This window comes from Giraffa tippelskirchi, chromosome 1, assembly GCF_054371585.1.
Source record: "Giraffa tippelskirchi isolate mGirTip1 chromosome 1, T2T-mGirTip1v1.2.pri, whole genome shotgun sequence".
Taxonomy (NCBI): Eukaryota; Metazoa; Chordata; class Mammalia; order Artiodactyla; family Giraffidae; genus Giraffa; species Giraffa tippelskirchi.
This window is the reverse complement of record NC_137275.1, coordinates 120,909,769-120,930,674: the sequence shown is the minus strand read 5'-3', so window position 1 is coordinate 120,930,674 and position 20,906 is coordinate 120,909,769. Positions and strand designations below refer to the sequence as shown.

Genomic DNA, 20,906 nt, shown 5'->3' with positions numbered 1-20,906 from the left:
GATTCAAAAGAATTGTAGAAATTTACAGGGTCAAAACATCTATATTCTTATAGATAACTTCATGTAAATCCAGAAGGTAAGATGTTAGATGGTTTTATTTAAAAGTAGTTCTGAATTTGAGGTTTAAGATAAAAGGGATAAAACAGAAAAATATGAAATTCTGAGATCTTTATCTGAAAATTAGTTAACAACTTAAATTAACCAATGTATTTCTTAACTTTTTAAATGATAGAATAAAGTTATAAATAAGTGAAATAGCAATAATAATAATAGTATTTATAATAAAACTTTCACTTAAGGTAATTTTGAAAACTAATTCTAGTGGAAATAGAGAAATATGAGAGAACATTTGTTGACTCAGTTTTTTTTATCAAAGAATTAATACAAAAATGATAGTTTGTGGAGCTGGAAGATGGGAACAGACATAGTAGATTTAATTAAATATGAAAACACAGTTAGAGAATAAACATTAATAAAGTGTTATGAAAATTGTCACACAGTGTTGACTGCCTGATATATGATTACATGAACTTGAAGTGAAACAAGATAACAGGCCTCTGTGTGTGTGTGTGTCAGTCCCACTCATATGCTTTTGCCATTTGCATTCCTAAAATAAATAATCATAGGGTTTAAATAAAGTTACATTTATCAGATAAAATTACAAAAGAATTATATAGGAGTTATATTATTTCATTGTAAGAGAAGTAGATGACAATGGATCAGAGAATCACATAGGTTAAGAACAGACTATATTAAAATATCATGAAAGTGAAAATCACTCAGTCATATCTGACTCTTTGTGACTGCATGGACAGTTCATAGAATTTTCCAGGCCGGAATACTAGAGTGGGTCGCCTTTCCCTTCTCTAGGGGATCTTCCCAACCCAGGAATCAAACCAGGGTCTCCTGCATTGCAGGTGGATTCTTTACTAACTGAGCTATCAGGGAACTCCAAATATCATGAAGAATGGGTCATATTTATGGATTGAGTTAAAGGTTAATTGGTATTTGTAATGCAGTGTACAATGGGTATTAACAGGGAATGTTATTGGACCCCATGATGTAACTAATGCTTTCCATGTGTAGCATAACTGATGGGTGAGGTACACAGTAGAGAACGATACCATTACACGTATCTGTTCCCCCAGTAACAAAGAATGAGTTTAATAAAGTCAGTCTCATTGGAGTAGAAATGGGAGGGCTTAAAATGTTTTGAATAAGAATTAAGCAAATGTTTTAAGTGAAAAGCTTTGAATTGAAAGGAAATGGAATAAGTCAATAGGTACAGAAAAAGAAATTGATGAACCCAAAGAAAAAAAATAGCAAGGCTGTGTCATATATAATTTCACTTTTAAAAGGAGTGAAATAATTTAATACTATTCCTGTACAATAGTTCAGTTTCAGTTCAGTCGCTCAGTCGTGTCCGACTCTCTGCGACCCCATGAATTGCAGCACGCCAGGCCTCTCTGTCCATCACCAACTCCCGGAGTCCACCCAAACCCATGTTCATCGAGTCGGTGATGCCATCCAACCATCTCATCCTCTGTCGTCCCCTTCTCCTCCCGCCCCCAATCCTACCCAGCATTAGGGTCTTTTCCAATGAGTCAACCCTTCGCATGAGGTGGCCAAAGTATTAGAGCTTCAGCTTCAACATCAGACCTTCCAATGAACACCCAGGATTGATCTCTTTTAGGATGGATTGATTGGATCTCCTTGCAGTCCAAGAAACTCTCAAGAGTCTTCTCCAACACCACAGTTCAAAAGCATCAATTCTGCGGCGCTCAGCTTTCTTCACCGTCCAACTCTCACATCCATACATGACCACTGGAAAAACCATAGCCTTGACTAGATGGACTTTTGTTGGCAAAGTAATGTCTCTGCTTTTAAATATGCTATCTAGGTTGGCCATAACCTTCCTTCCAAGGAGTAAGCGTCTTTTAATTTCATGGCTGCAGTCACCATCAGCAGTGAATCTGGAGCCCAAAAAAGTAAAGTCTGACACTGTTTCCACTGTTTCCCCATCTATTTCCCATGGAGTGATGGGACCAGATGCCATGATCTTAGTTTTCTGAACGTTGAGCTTTAACCCAACTTTTTCACCCTCCTCTTTCACTTTCATCAAGAGGCTCTTTAGTTCTTCTTCACTTTCTGCCATAAGGGTGGTGTCATCCGCATATCTGAGGTTATTGATATTTCTCCCGGCAATCTTGATTCCAGCTTGTGTTTCTTCCAGCCCAGCGTTTCTCATGATGTACTCTGCATATAAGTTAAATAAGCAGGGTGACAATATACAGCCTTGACGTACTCCTTTTCCTATTTGGAACCAGTCTGTTGTTCCATGTCCAGTTCTAACTGTTGCTTCCTGACCTGCATACAGGTTTCTCAAGAGACAGGTCAGATGGTCTGGTATTCCCATCTCTTTCAGAATTTTCCACAGTTTATTGTGATCCACACAGTCAAAGGCTTTGGCATAGTCAATAAGGCAGAAATAGATGTTTTTCTGGAACTCTCTTGCTTTTTCGATGATCCAGCGGATATTGGCAATTTGATCTCTGGTTCCTCTGCCTTTTCTAAAACCAGCTTGAACATCTGGAAGTTCACGGTTCACGTATTGCTGAAGCCTGGCTTGGAGAATTTTGAGCATTACTTTACTAGCATGTGAGATGAGTGCAATTGTGCGGTAGTTTGAGCATTCTTTGGCATTGCCTTTCTTTGGGATTGGAACGAAGACTGACCTCTTCCAGTCCTGTGGCCACTGCTGAGTTTTCCAAATTTGCTGGCATATCGAGTGCAGCACTTTCACAGCATCACCTTTGAGGATTTGAAATAGCTCAACTGGAATTCCATCACGTCCACTAGCTTTGTTCATAGTGATGCTTTCTAAGGCCCACTTGACTTCACATTCCAGGATGTCTGGCTCTAGGTGAGTGATCACACCATCGTGATTATCTGTGTCGTGAAGATCTTTTTTGTACAATAAGCTCTAAATAAAAACGCATACATCATATTGTTTCTGGTATCATTACTGCTGCTGCTCAGTCACTTCCATCATGTCTGACTCTTTGTGATCTCATGGACCATAGCCCGCCAGGCTCCTTGTCCATGGAATTCTCTAGGCAAGAATACTGGAGTGGGTTGCCATCCCCTCCTCCAAGGGATCTTCCTTGCCCATGGATCAAATCCACATCTCCAGTATCTCTTGCATTTCAGGCAAATTCTTTTACTGCTGAGATACCAGGGAAGCCCTCTCATATCACTACATCCAAGTATAAGAAAATGAAGATTTTACTTCTCTAATTGATTTTAACTGCACATCAGTTCATTGCTGAGGTTTCAAATCTCATTTCTTAGAAACTGAGCAAGGCAAAGGCAGCAATACTTGCATGGATTATGTAAAGTTCATGAATCTTATTCAGTTAACAGAAGGGAAATGTTGCTCAAAAGCATTAATAAATTAACCATCTTGAATTTACCGTATCTACAGATGGAGTACAAATTAAGAACAGAAAAATCAAATATCACTACAATGATGGAGTTTATCCTCTTGGGGTTTTCTGATATTCCCAATTTCCAATGGATTCTTTTTGGGATATTTTTAGTCCTCTATCTGACCATCCGGATGTGCAATAGTGTCACTGTACTGATAACAAGAATTGACCCTACTCTCCAGACCCCCATGTGCTTTTTCCTCAACCACTTTTCCCTTTTAGAAATCTGTTATGTAACTGTCACTATCCCAAGAATGCTCATGGACCCCCGGAACCAGAAAGGGCACATTTCTTTCATTGCCTGTGCTACACAAATGTGTTTGGTCCTTCTGTTTGGAGGTTTAGAGTGTCTCCTCCTGGCTGTGATGGCCTATGACCACTACGTGGCCATTTGTAACCCTCTTCACTATGGTCTGATCATGAACCCCCAGGTCTGTGTCCAGCTGGTCACTGCCTCCTGGGTCAGTGGAGTTCCTGTTGTAATTGGGCAAACATGGCAGGTTTTCTCTCTGCCCTTTTGTGGGTCTACCATAATTAATCATTTTTTCTGTGACCTCCCCCCAGTCTTCAAGCTTGCTTGTGGGGACACATTTGTGAATGAGATAGCAGTCTATGTAGTTGCAGTGGTATTCATCATGGTTCCATTTCTGTTGATTGTTGTCTCCTATGGCAAAATCATCTCCAACATTCTGAAACTGCCATCCGCCAGAGGGAGGGCTAAAGCCTTCTCTACCTGCTCGTCTCACCTCACAGTTGTGGTCTTATTCTACGGCACAGCCTCTACCACCTATTTACAGCCCAAACCAAATCAATCTGAAGAAACTGGGAAGCTGATCTCTCTTTTCTACACAGTTTTGATCCCAACGTTGAATCCCATTATATATATTCTGAGGAACAAAGATATCACTGTAGCACTGAGAAAAGTACTAAGTAAATTATCAACTTGACTCGAAGGCTTGAAATGACAAAAGCAATTTGTTTCTATGTTTCTCATGTAAATACATCAGAGAATATCATCTAGTATTATTTCTGTGTTCCTATAAAATGATAGTTAATATCATCACTGCCATCTCACATTATGTAAAAGGACCCTAGTTTCAAAGAGTTAAGGGTTTCTGGGTTATCAAAGCACACATTATCTCCTTGGCAATGATCTATTCTGAAGACCTATCTTTCCTCTCACTAGGAAAGAGTGAGTTAAGAGATTTCCTGATCAATAAAATGATAGCTAACTGCGATATAACTAATGATCATGGTCATACCCTGTAAGAAATTTGCTTGAAACTTCCCATTCCTTCAGGCGTATTCATTGTCCTTTTCTATACTTAGGATTGGATTTAGACGATGAGAAAATAATAACCGCATCCAAGTTGGTGGGAGTAGGGGAATCTGAGTGTTTTCTAACAATTTTCCCTTCTTTCTCTGTTTTGCAACTGTCCATATCCCTTTCAGAGTACAAACCATGAAAGAATCCTTCGTTACCTCAATGCTGACTGTTCTCTAGTGACACCACTTTCTCCGGCTTGTAGCTTCATGTTTTGCTTTTGAAGTATCTCCTTAGTATTAGGAATATTAGGAATTTAAACTATAAACTGCATTGGGTTGAATGTTGATCCCTCTAAATATATGTCAGGTTACAACCTGCAAACCTGAACTTATTAGGAAAATAAAAGCCTTTGCAGATGTAATTCAGTTAAGGACTTTGAAATAAGATTATCTTAATTTAAGGGAAGGGCACTATATCCTATGATGAATGTTCTTAGTTCTTATAAGGGGGGAAGAGAGATTACGTTAAAAATAGAGACTCAGCGACACAGAAGAATATCACGTGAAGGTGGAGGAAGCAACCGGGAGTGACACAACCATGACGCAAAGCAGGTCAAGAACCACCGAAAGCTGAAATAGGCAAGGAGTGACTATCCCTTTAGAGTCTGTGGAAGAAAACCCTGTCAACACTGTGAAATGGGACACTGGCTTTTAAAGATGTGAGAAACTCAATATCTGTTCCTTAAACCACTCAAGTTGTGATAATTTGTTGCAATAGATCTAGGAAAATAATACACTGTGTAAGCAGTCTTTTTATTATGGTGTTTTTATTCTAATCATCCGGAATAAATTCTGTATCTTTTGGGAACAGTGATTTAAAAAAATATGTAGAATTTTTTTTTTTTTTACTTTAAAACCTATATCAATGAAGCCTCATAAAAATATTTGCCCAAGAATGATGGTTAATTGTGTTTGTTCAAGGATGTTTATTAAAAGCTTTTTTAATACTGTAAAAGACAACATTAGCAAAGCAAAGGTAAGCTGTTCTCATTTGGAACATATTATTCATAGGTGTCCATTTACCATGTAATGCTGCACAGTCTCTCAAGACAATGTTTTAGAGCCACACCAGTGAGGAAATCCCAAGCTTTTCAGACATGTAGGTAAGTACACAAATACATGTATAAAACAAAACTCTATTTTGTAAAACAAAGGGAGACAGCTTCCATATATTCATATATCTTTTCACATGTGCATCTTTCTAGTTGGTATGTATATATGCCAGCAATATCTGGATGTGTATTAGAAGAGAGAATGGCCTTCTTTACAGTGACACGAGTTTAGATAATGTCTGACTTATTTATTTATTTATACTTTTTTGTAGTATGGATTTATTACAAAGAGAGTAATATGCACATCACAAAAATAATAAATTTTGTTCAGAAAATAAAAACTACATATGGAAGAAAATTACTGCATTTCTTTTCTTATTGCCTCCCAACATTTTAGCTAATAGAGAAATTTCAATATCAGCCAAATAATATTTGATGTTTGAAAGAAATAGCATATTTTTTATGAACTAAACAGAGCCAGAATATATAATGTTTAGTCATGTCTTTAAGGCAATGGCACCCCACTCCAGTACTGTTGCCTGGAAAATCCCATGGATGAAGGAGCCTGGTAGGCTGCAGTCCATGGGGTCGCTAAGAGTCGGACACGACTGAGCGACTTCACATTCACTTTTCACTTTCATGCATTGGAGAAGGAACTGGCAACCCACTCCAGTGTTCTTGCCTGGAGATCCTAGGGACAGGGGAGCCTGGTGGGCTGCCATCTATGGGGTCGCACAGAGTCGGACACGACTGAAGCAACTTAGCAGCAGCAGCAGCAGCATGTCTTTAAAAAAGGACTAAAATGGCTTTAATAATAGTTACAAACAGAGATAAATTTAAGATTATGAAATGGGTATATATGTACATAGGCACTTTTACATATGTATAATATATATTTTATATAATGCTAAGTTGCTAAGTCACTTCAGTCGTGTCCGACTCTGTGCGACCCCATAGACGGCAGCCCACCAGGCTCCGCCGTCCCTAGGATTCTCCAGGCAAGATTTTATATACTATAAACATATATATTTCAATATTCATTGGAAGGACTGATGCTGAAGCTGAAGCTCCAATACTTTGGTCACCTGATGCAAGCAGCCGACTCATTAGAAAAGACCCTGATGCTGGGAAAGATTGAGGGCAGAAGGAGAAGAGGGCAACAGAAGATGAGATGGTTGAATGGTATCACGGATGCAATGGACATGAACTTGGGCAAAATCGGGAAGATGGTGAGGGACAGGGTGGCCTGGAGTGCTGCAGTCCATAGGGTTGCGAAGAGTCAGACATGACTGGAAGACTGAAAAACAACAACAAATACATATATTTATATATAGCTACACTATGTAAAATAAAATTACTATATAAAATAAAAATAAAAATTACTGATTTCACTTTTTTCACAGAAAGAACATCAAGCACACACACACACACACACACACAACCAAGAAGCACATCTCACTTCAGTGATAACACTGGTTCTTTTTGATTTTTCTGTTATTCCCAATGTCTGAGTGTTTCTCTTTGTAATATTTTCCTTTTTTATGTGATTATACTGGTGAGAAGCAACAACAATATTCTTATAATCAGGGTTGACCAGACTCTCAAATTCCCATGTATTTCTTCCTCAGTAACTTTTCCTTCCTGGAAATCTAGAATATTCATAAACCTTCACAGTCAGAAAATATATATTTTTTGCCTGCACTACAAAGATATATTTTATTTGTTTTCTTGGGAACACAGAATATTTGGTCTTGACAGTTATGACCCATGACTGCTATGTGGCCAACTATAACTTTCACAACTTCCTCTAGTTATAAACCAGGAGCTCTGTATTCAGCTGATGATGCTTGGCTCCTGGATCAGCGGTGTTACAGTCAGGATAAGGCAAACATGCCAGATTTTCCCTCTGTCATTTTTTGGATCTAACTACAAGCTGGCCTGTGGCAATGTTCTTCTGAAAGAGATGTCAGTCTCTGTAGTTGTACCATTAGTGTATCCTTTGTCATGATCCCTTTTCAGCTGATACTTGGCTCCTACAGTAAAATCACTTCTCCATCCTATGTTGCCATCAGCAACGGGATGAGCCAAAGTTTTCTCCACCTGCTCACCTCACATCACAGTGTGTGCACTAAGTTGCTTTGGTTGTGTCCGACTCTCTGCAACCCTATGGACTGTGGCCCACCGGGCTCCTGTGTCCATGGGACTCTCCAGGCAAGAACACTGGAATGGGCTGCTGTGCCCTTCTCCAGGGGATCTTCCCTACACAGGGATCGAACCTGTGTCTCTTACGTCTCCTGCATTGGCAGATAGGTTTTTTACTGTTAGTGCCACCTGGGAAGCCCCATAGTTGAGCCTTTGTTTTGTGGACCTAGAACCATTACCTATTTATGACATGATTCCAGAAATTTTACAGGAAAGATTTTTTCTCCTTTCTATACAACATCACCCTGACATTTAATCCCATGATATATACTCTGAGGAATAAGGATGTCACGACAGCCTTGAGAAAATGACTGCCTTAATGTTTAACATCTTATCCACTGCTTTGAGCTAGTGATCTTTTTCCCCAGTTAGTTCTGCTCTTGTCTTAATCGGACATTATTTGAAATTTCGCTTCCTGTATTAATATAAATTGATTATCCTTATGAACTTGCCATTTTATGCTTGACTTTCTGACATCAGGATTACCTCCCTAGTGTTTGTATTTATAAGAAATTAATTCCTTTGCCGATCTCATATTTAATGGACTAGTCTCTGTCAGCAAAAATTCACTGCTTGTTTGAACTGTTGTTGTTGTTCAGTTGGTAAGTCATGTCCGACTCTGTGTCTTCATGGACCATAGCATGCCAGGCTCCTCAGTCCTCCACTATGTCTCAGAATTTGCTCAGATTCAGAGTTCATTGAGTCAGTGACACTATTAATATGCAACCATCTCATCCTTTGCTGTCTCCTCCATTTTGCCTTCATCTTTACTAGCATCAAGGTCTTTTACATTGAGTTGGCTCTCTGCATCAGGTGGCCAAAGTACTAAAACAATATAGTATATTTTATCTATCAATTGGCCTCTCAGTATTTTTATCCAAAATTCATAATGTATATTCTAGTTTGTCTCCCTCTGTATTGTTATAACTTACTTAAAAACAAAAGATTTCCGCTATCGAAGATTACTGCATATGGAAAGCTTTAGAAAATACTTGTTAAATGACTATAGAGTATGGGCACACTTGAATAAGCAAAAGTTCATACTGCAGAAACTGTAGAAAAGATGGCCTTTTAATAAATTATATCAATTTAATTATATATAATTGTGCAAAAAAAAGAGCTTGACCCTCACTTCACAAAATTTATTTTAAAATGTAATCTCAGATAATTTGTAAACTCAAGTAAAATGCATAACAATGAGTCTTTTCCAAGATAATGTTTATTAACTTCATGACTTTGGTGCGAGAAAAGTGTTTTTGATAAAATTATTAGTCACAATGTAAACATTAATCTGTTGCACTTCCTGGACTAAGAAATACTGCTATTCAGAGTGAAATTTTTCAACATAAAATGCTTAAATATACTATAATTAAAGGAGTTCTCTAAATCAAAAGCATCAAAAATTCAGGAGAAAAATTGACAACAGACTTAAAGATGCATTTCACAAGACAGAAAAATCCAAATGCCCAGAAAAAAGAAGAAAATAACTCATTAGCAACCAGTAAATGCAAATTAAACCAGATTAAAACCAAATGAAATCTATGACACATTCATTACAAGGATGAAATAAACAAGACTAACCCTATCACATACGTAAAGAATGTGGAGTAATGAAAGCTCTCACCTGATGCTGGTGTATGAATTATACAGCATATTACCACACAGCCTGCCTTCATCAAGAAAATTTTACCCTTAAGCATGTACCAGAAGAAATGTATGCATATGTGTGTCAAGGAACGCATCTGAGAATGCTCATTTTGCATCATTCATATTGTCAAATCTTTATCAAACTAGAATTGACTGTAATTGTGATAATTACACACAGAGGAAAACCAAGGAGTTATAGAAATGAATAAAATGCAATTACATAGGGAATGGATTAAGCATTTTTAAGCAAACCAAATCATAATCATACTGTACCTATCTTTTTTGTTAAGGTAAAAAGCAGTATTTAGAACACCGTTTATCATATGTATATACATAATTCCCTCTATTTCTTAAATTTTATTTAATGAGCATATTCTATCATGGAAAAAAGCATAATACTCTTTCTTACTTTTTAGCTATGCTTCTATTTTTTTCTGAAACTAGTAATTAAGCAACAAAAATATGATTCAAGACTGGTGATGCTACAGAATTGCTTTGAAAAATAAATCAACGTCTTTATAAAAGGACATACTTGTGCTTCCCTTCCTCCTCCCCCGGCGGCAGCGGCGGCGGCGAGGCGGACGCTGGGGGCCGGCCGGCGGCGCAGCTGCAGCGCGGAGCCCGCGGGCCGCCGGGGCAGCTCGAGCGCGCGCTCGCCCAGCCCGGGGCTGAGCCGCGGCGCTTGGCGGAGGCCGAGGGGGCGCGGGAGCGCGGGGGGCCGCATGCGTGCATGGATCCGGGCGCCGCGCTGCACAGGCGGCCCGCGGGCGGCGGCGGGTTGGGCGCGGGCTCCCCGGCCCTGTCGGGCGGCCAGGCCCGCCGGCGCAAGCAGCCCCCCAGGCCGGCCGACTTCAAGCTGCAGGTCATCATCATCGGCTCCCGCGGCGTGGGCAAGACCAGCCTGATGGAGCGCTTCACCGACGACACTTTCTGCGAGGCCTGCAAGTCCACCGTAGGTGTTGACTTTAAGATCAAAACCGTAGAGCTAAGAGGAAAGAAAATTAGGCTACAAATCTGGTCGACCTCAGCCCTGTCTGTCCGCCGTGTGTATGTCGCTTCCATCGCGTTCATTGCTGCCGCGCCGGCGGCTCCATCGTCACCTAGCGCTTCCGTGTTAGTGCCATGTCTCATCCCCACCCGCGCCCCCGTGCGGGGCGCCCGCCGGCCGTGTCAGGGACACGGCAGGTCAGGAGAGATTCAACAGCATTACCTCAGCTTATTACAGAAGTGCCAAGGGGATCATATTAGTCTACGACATCACTAAGAAGGAGACATTCGATGATTTGCCAAAATGGATGAAGATGATTGATAAGTACGCTTCAGAAGACGCAGAGCTTCTCTTAGTCGGAAATAAGTTGGACTGTGAAACTGACAGAGAGATCGGCAGACGGCAGGGTGAAAAGTTTGCATAGCAGATAGCCGGGATGCGGTTCTGTGAAGCGAGCGCCAAGGATAACTTCAACGTAGACGAGATCTTCCTGAAGCTTGTCGATGACATCCTGAAAAAGATGCCCCTGGACATGCTCAGGAACGAGCTGTCCAACAGCATCCTCTCGTTACAACCCGAGCCCGAGATCCCCCCAGAGCTGCCCCCACCCAGACCACACGTGCGATGCTGTTGACCCGCCGCTTTGGAGGCGAAGTGGGCGCAATTCCTGGACAGGGGGAAGGTCGCATTCTGCACTACAATCATTTTGACAATTTCCTCTCGCACTTTGTAATCCACGTCAGAGCTATACACTAACTTGTAAATATGCAGATATGCAATCCTGGGTAAGTTTGGGTTATAAATGACATGTTTCCCTCCAAATTATTATATTTCATTCATCATCCCAGTGCCTAGTGTGTGTACACTGGGGAACATCGTACTTCTGATATGAAGAACAGGAGAAATGAGAGCTATAATGTTTCTGGAAATACATAATATAGTTGTCCTTGTTAACTATATTATGAGGATGGAGATATTCTGATAAGAAGAAAGAATGTGGTGCTTTGCTTACTGTTCTAAAGAAAATTTATAAAACTAAAGACTTTGGGGGGAGAAAAGCAACCTTGAATGCTTTTTCTTTATTTACATTTCTCCCAGCTGTAGCATCTTTAAAGTATTGGAGTGTTTCCCACAAAGCGAGCTCCATGCTTGCTTAAAGGTCTTGAAGGTTATTTATTCACATTAATGGTAGAACATGACTAGTTAGAATGTAGGACTTGAATTGGTCCTGAGGCCTTGGAATCTCTCTGGTTTCCTGATGAACGCACTCTACTTTTAAGAACTACAAAGATTCAATAAAAGAAATGTTTTTGAAACTATAGAAGATTTTAAAAGAACGCTGCTGTCCTACACAAATCCTGTCTAAAGGAATTTTAAAGAGATGCATTTTACTATATCAAAGAACCTACACGTATTTGCCTAAACATTCTATATACCTTTGTAATGATAAAACCTCTCCCCTTGACAGTGAAGCTTATTCCTATTAAGCCTAGACTGTGTTCTTTTTTTTTTCCTGGTCTGATAATGAATTTGTGAACTCTTATCTTTGGTATATCTTTTATTAAACTGCACTGTTTGTTTAGTCAAGGTAAATAAGTCATTATGTATTTGAATAACTTGGCGTGTCTTGAGTGTTGTGATATGAGAAGCATTGTGGTCCTTCTACACTAATGAAGTGCAAATAAAATTTTGTATTTATGAATGAAAAAAAAAAAAGGACATACTTAAAGCCAAGTTTAATTTTCCAACCTCTAAAACAATTAAAAACAAATAACTTTCGTTTGTGTTTAAGAAGCACTGGGTCACAATAAACCAGTCTATTTTCAAGCACTAGAAATTTTTGATAAATTATAGAACATATTTTAAAGATATCATATAACTGTGGGAGAAAAAAGAATAGATGACAATATCGAAATCAAGGCTCATTAAGTCATAAAATATTCACACTTTTTCAAGCACAAATATGTTGCAATATCATGCTACTGCATATCTTAGTATGTGTGCATGATTACTGATTAATTCAAAGAGTGAGCACAGTTGTGATATTGGTCAATTGGATATTCCTCTCCACACATACACAATGCATAAGAAAATGTCTTAGAATTTTTAACACTGTATCATTGTTCAGATTACGATTTACTTATTATTATTTTTTTTTTTACAAATGAAGCTTTTGTCTGTATGTTGAAGGAATAATTTTTTTCTGTGAATTGTTAATTCATTTGTTTTACCCATTTTTAAAATTTAGACTTTAGACTTTTCCTCTGTATTAAAGAAGGAGCCAAGATCACTTTATTTGAAATCAGTTGTAACAATTTTTTCCATTATATTATTTATATTTGATACTTATGGGGCTTACTACTTTTCAGCATCTAGAATCATTTATTTTTACACAGTTTTTTGTTTGTTTGTTTGTTTTTGTGTGTGTGTCCTGCCTTCTAAATTTTAATCAGTTAAACTTTCCTTATTCCAAAATTATAAAACCTATTTCTTAGAATACTGTCATTATTTCACTCTAAAATATACAAAATTGTGTACCATTTAGGGTTTATCCTGCTGTGGGATAGTTATCAAAAATACATATACTGTTTTTTTTCCCTCTAAGGCTGTCCAGTTGCCTGAATCACAGTTATTTTAAATGCCCACGCTTTGCCAATTTGGTAGGCTATTTTTAGTCAATGACAAATTTTCATGTATATTTGAGCCTTTTCTGGAATTTCTATTCTATTTCATCAGAAGGCTTCTTTATTTACACATGATACTGTGCTGTGCTGTGCTCAGTTGCTCATCGGTGTCAGACTCTTTGCCACTCCATGGACGATAGCCTGCCAGGCTCCTCTGTCCCTGGGATTTCCCAGGCAAGAATGCTGGAATGGATTACCATTTCCCACTCCCAGGGATCTTCCTGACCCAAGAATCAAACCTGCGTCCCTGGCCTTCCTGCTTTGGTAGGCAGATTCTTTCCCACTGAGCCACCTGAGAAGCCCATGCATAATACTGCACTCTGCGAATGAATCACGAGGTCTTGTAACTCCTTTCCAGCATGAACTATTTCTTGGATGAGCCCCTGCAGGAGCTCAGGTCTGGCTATCCTCTTGTAACAGAACGTTTGACAGGAGGATTTCTGTGTGCTGTTTTCTGTCTCTCATAAATCCTCTGTTCCTTATCAGTTCCTGGCAACTGGAATGAGTGGAACGGCATGCTGCTCCCAGGACTGAGGTCATAGGATGAAACACATGCATGGATTTCCTTCAGTAAACATTCTCCTATGACAAAACTGCTTAGTCACGACCCTCTTTCTTGAGATGTGGATTGTCGTCTGACCTCATGACCATTGTTAATTCCTTGTTCCCTTGATAACGGTTGCTGTACGTTTGGTTTTCTGATCTTTATCCTTGTCGAAAGAAATTCCTTGTACAACAGCCTGTATATACTAACAGAAAGATCATTAAAAGCACCCTTGCTCCACCAGAGGCTTGGGTCCCCATGTCTTTCTTTCTTTCTCTCTCTTTCTCCCTCCCTCTGGCTAATTCTCTGGAGTGTGGAAACCCGCCGAGCTCACTGTCTTGCCCGGGTTTTCAAGACCTCCTTGAGAGGACGCCTTGTGCCTTCGTGAGCAGTACAAGACCTGTTCTAGGGTTTTATTGATTCTCTGCGTAAACCAGGGAATATTAGCTTCTTTCTCTCTTTCACTTTCTTATCATTGACTCCGGACCACCAGGTTCTGGTCCATTAAAGGACCGCAACAGCCTCTCACTCCCTTTCTGTCCTTTATCACATCCGGTCCCCATGAGAAACCTGTCTCACCACCCGCTACTCACGGGCCTTCCATGATCTTTGCCATGAGGCTCCTGATACTTTTTAATTAACCTTCCAAATCACTCCCAGTGTCACATTACTACATGTGTTCCCTCTCTTGTAAATATTTTCTCTTCATAATCATAAAGTTTAAGAAATCACTATTTACTAAATGATAGGAACCAATATCCATTTTTTTCGGTCATGAGAAACTGGCTCTAAGCCAAGATTTTTAAACAATCTTTATGTTGGAGAAATTTCTCCACATTTGAAATGTATAATTCACAAACTTTTTGCTTAGCATCTTTCCCATGATCTCAGCTGGACTTATTCCAGGGTCTCATTTTATTGTAACTAGAGTCTGAAAGTATTCACACCTTGAACATGTAAAATAAATTTGGGAAAAATTGGTGGTAGGCTGCAAAAGAGAGGAAAATTTTCCTCCTACTACGATTAACCTTGGATTAAATTTTTAAATTTTGATATATGTTTAATGCATTCATCAGCTAAATCTCAGGTTTCTGAAGAAATCAATAACACACTAATTTTGCACATAAAAATATTTGCCATCAGAATATGTATTATAACTATTACACAGGTCTGTCCTCTAACTAATAATCAAGGAACATATCATACAGAGGCTCTGCATAATGCGTTCATAGTAGTTAAGGTAAGAATTGGATGTGTGTTTGTTTTGGATCGACCCAAATAATACTGTGTGAGTGTGCGTGCTCAGTCATGTCCGACTCTGTAGCCCACCAGGCTTCTCTGTCCATGGAATTCTCCCGGCAAGGATTCTGGAGTGGGTTGCCATTACCTACGCCAAGTGAATTTCCTGACCCAGGGATCAAACCTGTATCTCTTGCATCTCCTGCATTGGCCTCTTGCATCTCCTGCATTGGCAGGCCAATTCTTTACCAACTGTACCACCTGGGGAGCCCACAAATAATATTACTTAGCACCCTGTTCACATCTAAGAAATAAAATGCACTATGTCCTTTTCCCTGGAGAGGCTGAAGAAAAACGTTTTCTGAGTAGAGTGAGAGCTATCTGGGAAAATTAAAAAAAGATACAACAAGTTAGAAAATTCACGAAGTGATGATTTTAATTGGAAATTTAAACGTGCCAGGTGGCAGAGATCCCTTGGGTAGAGATAACTACTTTTAAAGAGCACTTTATGTTTAGAAGGAACAGAATATTTTAAAGCCAGTTGAATGACTTTGATGAAACAAGTAAGTTCACTTACAGGAACTCAAATATTCTGACCTTCTCTAGTGAGAAAAATCAGCAACATCTCAAGTAAGAAAGGTAAATATGAAAATAATTATAGTAAGGTTTAATTCTTATTTTAAATTTAAAATTAATAATTACACATGTTTTAATGTGTAAATTATAAATTTTAACATGGTAGCAAATGTTTTGGCTCATTAAAGCAACTTCTATATATTTCTTATTCTATTAAATAAAATTTGCAATTAAATAATAATAATAAGTAATGGTACTAAGTCACTTTGAAAAGTCAAAAAATGTAATAATTAAAGTCTGCTGCTGCTGCTAAGTCACTTCAGCAGTGTCCAACTCTGTGCGACCCCATAGACGGCAGCCCACTAGGCTCCGCCATCCCTGGGATTCTCCAGGCGAGAACACTGGAGTGGGTTGCCATTTCCTTCTCCAATGCATCAAAGTGAAAAGTGAAAGTGAAGGCGCTCAGTCATGTTTGACTCTTCACGACCCCATGGACTGCTAGGTATAGATAATATTAAAGAAAACTTCATTTGAGTCAACACATTGTAACAAAAATGTTATATATATTTTATTCAGTTTGATATTATAATAAGAGATTTAGAATGACAGAACACATAAAATAAAGTTACAACCATTGGGGAATTCAAAGAACAATTATTTTGAAGAAAGAAACTTATAGAATTCAGGATTTATAAAATAATAAAGATAGATTTATCTTTTATCTTTTAATATTTTAAAGTAATTAGCCCCCAACTAAAATAAATAAATTTATAAAAAAAAAAAGATAGATTTAAGTCCAACATTGTTTTTAAATTATTTTCAAGGATTATGTTGCTAATTTTTATCAGATATACAAATATACTTGAAATATACCTTGTTCTACTCTTGAAAAATTCAAACTCAAATCTTACCTATTTCATGTCATACAAGATTTGATCACCAAAATGTCATATCTGTACAATTAGAAACTATATTTTATATAGCACTGGAAATAATTTTGTTCAAGTAATGAGGGAAATTGCTCATACTAAATGTTTTTATTCATAAAATGATAAAGATTAAAATTCTATTCTTTTGTATATTAATCTTTTCTCCCTTTTCAGATTGACAATTTTAAAAGTGTCTGTTCCTTTTCTCAATTTCAGAATCAAATAATGAACACTATATTAAGTAAACAAGCATTTTCTAGGTTCTTTATTGTTCCCAAGTAGGAAAATAGTCTCAGTCCTTCGATCCCAGATCATGTAATATCAGTGGGAAAATAAAAAGTAAATGAAAGGAATTAGCCAAATTGCAACACTGTGTGCTACAAAATTGTGTGTGTTCTCCCTATTAGTTCTACAGAATAGAGGTGATAATATTATTGAAATTATTGGCAGGAAATTCTTGGAGAATTCACATCTAAGAGTCTAGGATTTTTATAACACTGTGATGACTGTTTTAATATCTTATTTCATTCCCTCATTAACCATGTGATACAAAGTCAAGGCAAATTAGAGAGCAGTTTTTCATAGTGGTAAAACAGAGAGTGAAATTTAGAATAAAATTTAGTTTTTAATGACAAAAAATAATAGCTAGCTTTTAAATAGACTTTCTATGAATGCCAAAACATCTTTAATTTGCTTTACATGTATCAAATGAATTAGTTCATATAGCAATTCTAACTGTTGATACAATTGTTAGTCACTTTTACAGCCAAGTGATCTATGGCACAGGGAGATTAAGCAGTTCGCACTGTCACACAGCTGGCAAGTGAAGCCATGATTCGATTGCAGGCCATCTTGTCAGGATTGTATTTTTTGTCCATGACACTATATTTAGACTCTGCTTGCATGAAAACTTGAAACATAAAGGATGGGGAAATGAAGCCTGGCTGGGAGTCATGTTGAGTCAAGTGATGCCTGGAGTGTAATATTTAAGGAGGCAGTGACTTTAACAATGGTGCAATGCAGAGTCAGCCCTGAAACTGAGTGCATGCTCTTACATTCTGTACTAGAGGAGTCTCATTCCTTATTTAGGTAGGACCGTATTCTACTCCTGGCTCTGATGAAAGGAAAAAAAATGGAAAAATGCAATCATCAACAAGCAACTCAATAACTCTACAAAAAAAAAATTTTTTTAGGGAGTGTGTTACAACCCTGGCAACTAAAGATTTAAGAACATTATACCATATTAATAATTATAATTATAGGACCATAACTTATACATAAACATATTAAAAGTGATAGGTAATTTTATCAATAATATCATAATTAATTATCTCAAATAAGAAAGCAAACAGAAAATTTAAACAATTATTTGATATAACAGATGATAAATAATGGAGTTAGGGTTCAAACTTAAGTATGATTTAAAAAATAGAAACTGATTTGCAATTACAAAACCAATGTGCAAATGATCAATGTATCCATCATTGCTAAATCTCTGTATCCTAGCTCATGAAAAGTGAGTTTATAAACTGTTATCTGAATTATTATTATTATTTTTTGAGGAACAACAAAGACTTCAGAGATGCACACAGAAGACAGGGTAAAGCATAACAGGAAGCATCTTACACAGCTAGTGAACACATTCCAGGTGACCCCTGTTTTCCCAGAGTGACCCTCTTAATTGCTTTTATCTGTATCTATTCCCACACAACTTTTCCAGAATAAAACCTTCTGATAGCCCCCACATAGTATCTTACTGAAATATATGTATTTTATTCCCCTATGTACAATAAAATAAAATATTCTCTCATTTTTTCTTTTTTTGTAAATTACCTAATAATGTGAATTGTATATAAGAACATGTATGGTCAAGATCATCAAGTGATGGGAGGGAAATGAAGAGTTGAAATATGTAGTTGAAAATATATAAGGAAGATAATTTCTGTTATATTAATAGTTCTACTGAAGTATGTAAAGAAAAGTTATAGAGAAATACAATAAAATTGCCAAAAAATGTAAATATTTAAGGGAATTCCCTAGAAGTCCAATGATTAGGACTCTGTGCTTTCACTGCCATGAGCCTGAGGTTCAGTCTCTGGTTGGGGTACTAAGATCCCACAAGCCATGAGACACGGGCACAAAATAATGTAAGTATTTAAAACTGAGATCACATAGCAACACTGTGGGTCTATCTTCGATGATTATCAATTTGTCCAGTGCCTGTGCTGATCAGGGCATTTGGGGCTTCCCCGGTGGATCAGCTGATAAAGAATCCACCTGCAATGCGGGAGACCAAGGTTTGATCCCTGGGTGGGGAAGATCCCCTAGAGAAGGGAATGACAACCCACTCCAGTATTCTTGCCTAGGAAATCCCATGGACAGAAGAGCCTGGTGGGCTACAGTCCATGGGATCAGAGAGTCAGACATAACTGAATGACTAACGCTTTAACATTTTTGACTTTGGACTGTATTTGGAAAGAATGCCCTAAAAGATATTTCAAGGGAGAGTGTATGGTGATAACACATGGATTATAAACTGAGAAAGGAGAAATGCATAAATAATAAAGTTAAATTAGAAACAATTGCATTGATCATGGAAATCATTCTGGATATCCTGATACAATTTATAAAACAGGCACTGATGCCTGATGGTAAAAATGAAAAGCAGATACTACATTTCCACCTTTTCACAGATGCAACACCAAGAAAAAGCACCAGAAGGTAATCTCACTAAATGGATGGAGTTTGTTCTCTTGGACTTTGCTGATGTTCCTCATCTCCAGAGGTTTTTATTCGAACTGTTCTTACTCATCTATATAATTATCTTGATGGGCAATGGCATCACATTTCTGATAACAAAACTAGACCCTGGTCTCCAGACCCCCAATTTCCTTGGCAATTTTTCCCTTTTGGAAATCTGCTATGTGTCTGTTACACTCCCCAGAATGCTCATGAGTCTTTGGACACAAAGAAGAATGATTTCTTTAGTTGCTTGTGCCACACAAATGTGCTTCATTCTTATACTTGGGGCCACTGAGTGCTTCCTTTTGGCCGTGATGGCCTATGATCGCTAGGTGGCCATTTGTAGCCCTCTGCACTATCCTCTAGTCATGAACTACAAGGTGTGTATCCAGCTAGTGGCTGGCTCCTGGATCAGTGGAATCCCAATCCAAACAGGCCAGACATGCCAGATTTTCTCTCTGCCCTTTTGTGGTTCTAACCTCATCAACCATTTCTTCTGTGACATCCCTCCCATACTCAAGCTGGCCTGTGGGGACACTTTTCTGAATGAAATGTTGGTCTTCACAGTTGCTGCGCTGTTTGTTTTGGTTCCATTTCTGTTGATACTTGTCTCCTATGGCAAAATCATCTCTACAATCCTTACATTGCCATCAGCCACAAGTCGGGGCAAAGCCTTTTCCACCTGCTCCTCTCATCTTATGGTTGTGGCGCTGTTCTTTGGATCGAGCCTTGTCGCATATTTAAGACCCAAGACCCAGGGCTCAGCAGGAACTGACAAAGCGCTTTCCCTCTTCCACACGGTTGTGACGCCTATGTTTAACCCCATGATATACAGTCTATGGAACAAAGATGTCATGATGGCACTGAAAAAATGGCCATGCAAATACCTCAGTTCATTAAAAAAATAAATTGTATTTCAGAACTTGATTTCTTATGTATTTGTTATAAATTTTCAATATTTATCTTAAACTCTATTTATCTGTCTATAAAGTGGTAGTTATTACCAAAATAAAAATTACTTGTAACACTGAGAAACCTTTCTGTCTCTAGTTATACAGTTGTGTATGGGTCAACAAATAGGAAATCATTCACTTGGGAATTCTATAACCTTATTGTGAAATGTTCTCTTGTAGTAAGAACTTTAGATAAGAATTGTTATAATAGGCCCACTTGTAATACAGACTCACTTATATCACTTATTTGAAACTATATTATTCAGTTCCATAGAGTTGTCGTAGAAATTTTTAAAACTAAGTTAGTAATGGACATTAATTAAAATGTTATGTATAGTTTGGCTTAGCAATTATTCTACAGAGAAATAATTTCTTAGAGTGAAAAGTACCTCTCATTGGGAATGTAGTTTAATAAATGATGTTGTACAGTGATATTAGTAATTATTAAGCATCATTTATGTGTATATCAGATTAAATCCATAATATGATTTGTTGAGTTGATAAAATAAAAGATATTATTGAAATCTTTACATATA

At 38.0% G+C, this 20,906-nt stretch overlaps 1 protein-coding gene and 2 pseudogenes across 2 annotated transcripts; all 3 read left to right on the top strand.

Moving 5' to 3' along the window:
* The first annotated feature begins 3,511 nt into the window (after positions 1–3,511).
* On the top strand, positions 3,512–4,435 carry LOC145521433 (olfactory receptor 10AG1-like). The gene has a single exon (XM_081530026.1). It carries the CDS (start codon positions 3,527–3,529, stop codon positions 4,433–4,435), a length of 909 nt encoding a protein of 302 aa, XP_081386152.1. The 5' UTR covers positions 3,512–3,526.
* Positions 4,436–10,257: 5,822 nt separating this feature from the next.
* Positions 10,258–12,419, top strand: LOC145507547 (ras-related protein Rab-12-like; annotated as a pseudogene). The gene is made up of 2 exons (XR_014054926.1): positions 10,258–10,732; positions 10,890–12,419. The product of XR_014054926.1 is annotated as a ras-related protein Rab-12-like (transcript).
* Positions 12,420–19,404: 6,985 nt separating this feature from the next.
* Positions 19,405–20,325, top strand: LOC145521424 (olfactory receptor 10AG1-like; annotated as a pseudogene).
* Positions 20,326–20,906: the final 581 nt, after the last annotated feature.